The 8,448-nt window shown below is 41.9% G+C and overlaps 1 protein-coding gene across 1 annotated transcript in view; it reads left to right on the top strand.

Moving 5' to 3' along the window:
• Window positions 1-5,466, top strand: part of LOC140195693 (tubby protein homolog) — a 41,589-nt gene extending 36,123 nt beyond the window's left edge. The window contains exons 8-10 of the mRNA XM_072254405.1: window positions 504-602; window positions 1,503-1,674; window positions 5,333-5,466. Coding sequence (XP_072110506.1) covers window positions 504-602; window positions 1,503-1,674; window positions 5,333-5,466 — 405 coding nt within the window. The remainder of the gene's footprint in view (window positions 1-503; window positions 603-1,502; window positions 1,675-5,332) is intronic.
• The last annotated feature ends 2,982 nt before the right edge of the window (window positions 5,467-8,448 follow it).

Consider the following 8,448-nt stretch of genomic DNA (forward strand, 5'->3'; position numbering starts at 1 on the left):
CCTGCATGCCCACTTTCAATGACTGGTGTATAATGACACCCAGGTCTCGTTGCATCTCCCCTTTTCCTAATCGGCCACCATTCAGATAATAATCTGTTTTCCTGTTTTTGCCACCAAAGTGGATAACTTCACATTTATCCACATTAAATTGCATCTGCCATGAATTTGTCCACTCACCTAACCTATCCAAGTCACCCTGCATCCTCTTAGCATCTTCCTCACAGCTGACACTGCCGCCCAGCTTTGTGTCATCCGCAAACTTGGAGATGCTGCATTTAATTCCCTCATCTAAGTCGTTAATATATATTGTAAACAACTGGTAGACTGATGAACAGCTAACCTAGGAGCACGATTGGTGGACTCCGATTGGGAGTGCAGCAATTTAAAGCAGACACGTCAGGGCGGAAGTGATGACTGTCCATGTTACTGATATTTTTGTCTGATTAATGGTTATTAAGAAAGGTTTCTGCATGTCTAATGGGGTTAAACGCAAATTGTTACAGGAGACAAATGTGCTTGGATTCAGAGGCCCCAGGAGGATGACAGTGGTTATCCCAGCGATGGACGAGAAGCAGGGACGCATCCCCTTCCGGCCACGTAACGTGAGTTAGATTGAAACACTGAAAATATCTGTTCTTGTAATCTTCAACATAATGGCTTCATTCAACCCTCAGTCAACAACGCTCTGAGATACAATAAATGCATAAAATCCTGTAAACACCCAGACAATCAGAACATAAGAACAACTTTTGCCCTGAAACATTAACTCTGTTTCCCTCTCCACAGATGCTGATTGTCCTGTTGAGTGTTTCAAGTCTTTAATTCATAGATTTCCAACATCTGCTGTTCTTCAATTTTTGTTTGCTTTTATCGCTGGAAACTCTCCACCACTCTAAACTATCAGCCTCCTCTTCCTCTCCCCAGAGGGTATTTCTTGTAATCTCAGTATGGATGCCCCTGCCAACCCTAAGTGTAAACCTCTGTGACCTCAGAGTGAAAGCTGCTGACTAACCCCAAGAGTAAACAGCCCATCTAAGAGTAAACTGGCTCCTCACCTTAAATGCCTCCTTTTCATGCCAGGGGAAATGCCTCTCCCCATTCTACAATAATCCTACCACCATGCCAAACAGAGTAAGTGATCTAACACAGCCCTTCACAAGAGCAGACCCCCGTCCTAGCATAACAAGAGAATACCCTGCACCCTTACCCTACCCAGTCAGACTGACATTCACCTGCCACTTCCAACACAATTAAACAATTACTCCCACTGTCCCACAGCCCTGCAGAGGGAATGAACTGTGTCCAATTCCCAGCACATCCCTGACCACTTGAACAACATTGGGTGTCAGTGGAAATTCCAAGCAGTCAAAGCAACTTTAAAGTCTCAGAATGCCTGGCACAAGGTTCACATCCCATAAAGCTCTGCCAAGGTTGTAGAGGGCTTGGCAAGAGTGGGGTGGCAATGTTATCCACTGACTGGACAAACCTGGGGTTCCTTCTAGGATAAGGATGGCCTGCTCGCCAGGTGGCAAAACAACAACACAGAGAACTTAATTGAGTTGCACAACAAGACCCCAGTGTGGAACGATGAGACGCAGTCCTACGTGTTGAACTTCCATGGGAGAGTGACTCACGCCTCGGTGAAGAACTTCCAGATTGTTCACGAGAATGACTGTGAGTTGTATTCCTGTTCTGAATGATGAAATACATAAAGCTTTGTCTATTGGGACCACTTATCTACCTCGTTTCCCAGGTTTAAGTATTTTCCCCTCTTAAAATTAAAGCAGGGTGTGTTTCCTTCTTTGTTTTAATTTGTCCCTCCATATGTCATCCTTATAAGACCATAAGATGTAGGAGCAGAGTTAGGCCATTTGGCCCATTGAGTCTGCTCCACCATCCAATCATCAATCATCCTTCAATCTCCATGTGCCATTTCTTATCTAACGTATGCTATCTCCAAATAGCCTTTCACCTTTTCTATCTCCAAGTACCATTCACCATGACACTTTCCTTCTCTGCATGTAAAACTGCCCACATTCTCTTCCCCATCTCCATGGAGAAAGGCCCATGATCCTTTTCCTAACTCCATATACTATCGCCTCTGTTTCCTTCCCTATCTCTGTGTCCATCCCACATGTTCCTGCCCCCATCTTCATGTAAAACTCCCCACAAACTTTCCCTAATTCAATATACCGTTCTCTGTTTCTTTCCCTATCTCTGTCTAATTCCATATGTTGAACATAATGCACATAACTCCTTCATCTCATTCAAAGTTCAAAGTAAATTTATTATTGAAGTACATACATGTCACCACATACAACACTGAGATTCATTTCCTTGCAGGCGTACTCAATAAATCCATCATAGAAAAATAGCCATAATAGAATCAGTGAAAGGCACACCAACTTGGGTGGGTGGTCATTCATGATTATAAAGATTGTGATGCCCTGGAGCTGAGAAATGAGACACCTTATCAACTACTGTTTGCCAATTTGAAAATTGCCTTTTTATCTCTAGCCTTTGTCTTCTGTCTGTTGGTCTATCTTCAATTCTTACTAACTTGCCACAATGCCACAGCAGAAAGTGAATTTACTGCATAGCTCCAGTAACTGGGGTCGATCCTGACCTCCGGTGTGGTCTGTGTGAGGTTTACGCATCCACTCTGTGGCTGCTGGTGTTCTCCCAGGATCTCCAGTTTCTTCCCACATCTTAAAGGCACACTGTATATACCCCCTGGTATAGTGAGGGAATAGTTCAGAGGAGGCTAATTGAGGGAATGGTCTGATGGGAATCTTCTGAGAGCCGGCATTGACTCAATGGACCATATTTCTTCAGTAAATATGATAATATGTTGCATTCACATCAAAGAATCCCTTTATTATATCCTGACTTCATGTGTGATACCTAGTCAGATATTGTTTGAAAGTCCAAGACATTTTGTCCACTTTACCTTTCCTGCAAGTTGCATCCTCAAGGAACTCTAAATAAGTTGTGAAATTTTATTCCCCTTCAGAAAAACCAAATCATCTTTACCTAATTTTGTCATCTTTGCTAAGTGTTCTATCTCTTTGAAAAATGGATTCTGATAGTCTCCTGAACAGAGATATTAGTTCCCTACTTTCTTACTTCCTACTTTCAATGACTAAAGATGCCACATCGACTGTGTTTTCCAATCCATTGAAACTTTTCCATCATCTAGAGAATTCTGGAAGGTGACGAAATTTCAGATATAGGCCATCAGGCCCAGATTTGTCTGTATCGATTCCCATTATTTTGTCCAATACTTTTTCTTTGATGATTTTAATTGCTTTAAATTCCTTGCCTGAGTTTCCCACAATGTTTAAGATGATTCAGTTTCTTGAAGCGTGAAGGTAGAAGGAAAAAATTAACATCTCCCCCATTTCCATTCCCCATTATTTATTCCCCTATCTTAGCTCCTATGGGACCAACATTTACTTTTGCTATAGTTCTCCTCCCTGTACTTCTTGTTAGTTTATGACCAAGATTTACTTTCATTTCTTCCAACGTTTCAGATGACCATAGTGAAGATAGTGGTCAGACAGAGTGCAGTATTACTCTGGGACATAACTCATTCCTCACTGTATTCTATCCCATCTCATATTACTTCACCAAGCTAAGATAGAAAGGTGACCCCCAACCACCAACTCAATTCTCTTTCACTTGTGAAATTAGTCAGATGATCCAAGGTCTTATTCGAGTTCCACATAGCTTTACATTCTCCCCACATTTAAATCAGTTTAGCTTCAAGATGGAATAGAATGGGAAGGTATACTGGATGTTATCAGAATCCGTTCTGTGATCCAGCCAGATGGGACCTCTGCAACTGGCATGGGAGAGGGGACAGCATGGAGGAGAGGGAGAGGCCAGAGGTCGGCGTAGACTCAGCTAGGGGATATGCTCCCAGGCTGTGTCCCCAAGTACATCTTTGTCACAGGAGGATGTATTGGACTGACTTGATGTTGCTCTCATGGTCAAGTATTGTACTGAAAGATGCCAACTATGACCACTTGGGGCTGAACATAACCATCCACAGTAACCTCTGTAAACATCAGTTATGGACAAGACATCCATCTGACCCTTCCCTTCTGTATAGGACAGGCTGCTAGACACAGAGTCAGAGAGTGATACAACATGGCAACAGGTCCTTCAGCCATGCAGACTACAGCATCCACCCTGCTAGTCCCAATTGCCCAAGCTGCAAAGCCCCTACCTTCATGATCCTATCTAAATGTTGTAATTGTACCCACCCCAACATCTCCCCCTGGTGGCTCAGTCCAGGAACTCACTACCCTCTGTGTAAACAAGTTGCCTCTTAGGTTTGTATTAAACCTCTCCCCTCTGATCTCCCCAGACCCGGAAGAAAAACTATGACCATCCAACTTATCCACACCCCTTATGATTCTGTAAACCTCTATGAGGTCACCCCCTCACCGTTCTTTGCGAATGATAATGCCTTGTGAAATGCATGGGCTGCAGTGTACATTTCTGATGTGGTATTAGGGCTTACAAGGAATGAAAGGGAAGAAGATTGGGTGAATATTTCCTGCTTGGACACGTAGCTGTAGGCTCACTATCTCTCACCCCACCCCAGCCGTTCCAACACCTCCCTCTTTCCAGAACACTGCCTTCCAAAACCAAAATGACCAAGCTTGACCAGGCTTATAGTTCGTTAAATAAGTGTTGAAATATGTAAAAGAAATACTCAAATGAAAGCTATAGATGATGATGTTTATGCTAGTACATTAGAAGTTCAGAACTCCAGATAAGTAACCGAGATTCAAATCACACTGTGACATGTATAAGGTGTCAATACAGTGATTAATTTTAGAATAAATGGTAATGTGACAGTCACCATCACTGAACTATGGTGAGAATCCATCTGCTTCACAGACGTGCCTCAGGGAAGCAAATCTGCTGCCTTTGCCTGAACGTGAGACTCGACTCACATTTGATTCGTAACTGCGGTCTGGGATAGTTTGGTAAGCTGTTCCGATCCAGCCCAATAAATGCTGGCTGTGTCAAAGAAAGCAACCTGCCAAGAGTTAATGAAACAAATCTTTTCATAACTTTAGTGACTTTTTAAAAATCTCCCGAATGCTGCTAACAGAACTATACAGGAAATGAACACTTACTTCCTGTAAACCCTGGAAGGTGTGCTGGCCTAGGAAGGGAGAGGGAATAGAGACAAGGAATACATATTCTTTTATATTTTCCTCCTTAAGGAGTGGTGGTGGCATTGGTTTTAAAGGTGAGGGACTAAATTAAGTATCTGGTGATTTAAAACAAGTCCCTCTTTCTGTATCTCTCATAGCTGACTACATAGTGATGCAGTTTGGACGTGTGGCTGACGATGCGTTCACCATGGATTACAATTACCCGATGTGTGCAGTCCAGGCGTTTGCCATCGCTCTCTCCAGCTTTGATGGGAAACTAGCATGCGAATGATCAAAGACTTCCTGCTATGCTACCAGTGTAGAGCTGGAAACTGAAGTGTGCTTTACTTAATCTGCAAAACTAGTGTTAGACTAACGAACACGTGGTAAACTTGTGCGGGTTTTCCTGAGGATGCACCAGAACTATAGAAACATTTGACCTTGAGTAGCAACCACCTACGTAGCTGCAAAACCCTGTGTCGAAAATGGAGAGAATATGTTCAGAGTGGAGGACAGCACCTTCGAGTAGTAAAGTCATGTGTTTTACCACCTGAACACGGTGGGATTAGAGAAGTGAATGACATCTGTAGTTAATAGCACTATTTCCAATTTTCTTGTCTGCAGAAGAATGTGATAAAGATGTCTCTGATTATGTCAGGCTCACATATGTTTTATGCTGGGGCAATGATTTTCTTATTCGGAAGGCTGAAAGTCTGAGGGGATATTCAGCCAAGATCGGTGCATTCACAAAGAGATTCGTCATGCTCTGTTGCGACGTAGCACTGCATAGACCTGTGGAAACACATTAAACAGTCTGATGTATCATAACCACAGTTTCACATCAACTGGCAGACCCACCACCCCCAGCATCCTGACCCCTTCAATACACGGAGGCATTCCAGACGGTTTCCGCTTTCCTCCACAGATGCTGCCTGACTTGCTGACCTGCCTGACCAATGTTTTCTGCTCTTAAGCAAAAATAAAATATATGCTGCATTTTATAGAGCAAGACACACAAAATCCTGGAGGAACTTTGCATGCCGGTCAGCATCTATAGAGAAGAATAAACAGTCAACATTTTGGGTTGAGACCCTTCATCAGGACTCTGATGAAGTCCTGAGGAAGGATCATTAGTTAGGAATGTTACTCTGCATTTCCAGCATCTGCAGATTCTTTTGTGTTACATATTGTATGGATTACTGATCTTCCCTGTTCCATGGACCAAGAAACTTCATTCGGCTGAATTTGAAAAATTTATTGATGACCAACATCACATTTCTGGCAACACTGGAGACCCCTTCAAAGTAAGAAAGGAAAGCTGGCACTGAAAAGTTGACACATTTTGGGAGAATTAGTAAGAATGGGACACACATGGTGAATGGTAGGACTCAGGAACCTCAGTGTAAGTGTACAAGTTCAAGGATCTTCGAAGGTGATGGCACGGGTAGACAGGATGATAAAGAAACTGGACACTTGACTTCATTAGTTGAAAAAAAGAAAGTAAGAGCTAGCAGATTATGGCAAAACTTTATAAAGTATTGTATAGGTCAGTTAACATTTCAAGGCAATAACTTCTGCCCCATCTGTTTAAGAAATTCCTCCTAGAATTCACATGAGATTGAGTTTAAGCCACTGCACCAATTGACCATTTCAAGCTACACAGTGGGAAGAAGCTAATGAAGCTTTCTCAGTAGGGGAAGATAATTATGCTCAGCTTCAGTAATCTATGTGGTCTCACATTTCCCTGCAATTCTGATCAATGCTCCTTTACCCAGACATATCGTTCTCCATTCCATGTGTAAAAGAAGGCATGCAGTGCACGCACAACTGCTAGAGCTGGTTCATTTTACCAAGTGATCTGGGTCACCTTTCTCAGCCACTTGTAGGAATCCCACCTCTCAAGAGAGGTATCAGAAATATAGTAAAAACAAACCAGACAGGACAGAGTACAAGGAAGGGAAATATTTTCACATTGTAGATCATACATAGCCATTGCCAGAATAACAGGGAGGCTATGACATCAATCAGATTGTTTTGTACAATCATTACAAGTGAAAAGCACCTCTCACTTTGCAGCAGCAACTAAGGTCTTCCTTAAGTGTGCAAACGATGAAATACATATTCACAATCTTTCTGGCCATTACATTGCAAGGTAGACAGCAATGCTAGCAGCTGCCACATGACTGACACTTACCTCTGCACAATGAAGAATATTGCATGCTAAATGAGAAAGTCCTACACAACACAATAGTGTCACTTATAGCTAGAGAAAGTTATATAGGTTGTGTACCCCTTATCTGAAATGTCTGGGGCCAAAAGTGTTTCAGATTTTGGACTTTTTCAGAGTTTGGAATATATAATGAGATAGCTTGGGATCATTATAATTTCAGGCTCTGAATTTATGTGCTACTGGTAAGCAGTCTGTCTCCACTTGTTCATCACACATATTGAAGAATAACAAACAAATGGCAGACTTTCAGTCTCTACCTACAATGCCATGTTTTGATTAAAAGGTTAAAATATACGGTATTTGTATTCTTTAAGGTTTATGTAAGATATGAAAACAATTGTAGACTTGTTCTGGTGTTAGATTTTCATCAGCGACAAACTTGGAAAACTCATCAATAAATTTCTCTGCTGATTTGTGATCCGCAGACACTTTAAAAATTTAATGCCATACCTTTTCTTAAATTTCTGCAACCAGCCTGCTGAATATTCACCATTACCTTCAAATTTCAGTTTGTCTTGATTGATCTTTGCTTGTGTCAAGATCAGCATACCATTAAGTAGCATATGTTCACTACAAAGCTGACAAATCCACTCTTTCAGAACACAACCGAGATCTTCATTTTTTGCTTTATGCGGTGTTTTTCCATTTTTCATTATTGTGTATGTGAAGTCATTTCTCAGAATGGTCTGAGGTATGGAGAGACATGTGCATCACCTGGGAACCTTCCCGGCGCCTTGCGGAATTTTCCATTTCTAACGTCAGGTCAGTGCCCAGAAAATTTTCAGATTTCGGAAGTTTACGGATTTTGGACTTTTGGAAAAGGAATACTCAAACTGTATAAGTAAACACAAAATGAGTAAATGTTATTAAAGGAGCCAGCTTTTAGGTCAGTTTTGATGTCTGGTTCTATATCAAGGTGGTCTCTCTTTAATTGGAGTCCAGCTACTGAAACAATCACGGTCATTTTGAATCCAGCTAGATGTTCCCTAACACCCAGGAGATGTTTGTGTTCAGATTGTAACTGCTGCTTGGACTAAGTTGTCT

The sequence above is a fragment of the Mobula birostris genome, chromosome 3 (assembly GCF_030028105.1).
Source record: "Mobula birostris isolate sMobBir1 chromosome 3, sMobBir1.hap1, whole genome shotgun sequence".
Taxonomy (NCBI): Eukaryota; Metazoa; Chordata; class Chondrichthyes; order Myliobatiformes; family Myliobatidae; genus Mobula; species Mobula birostris.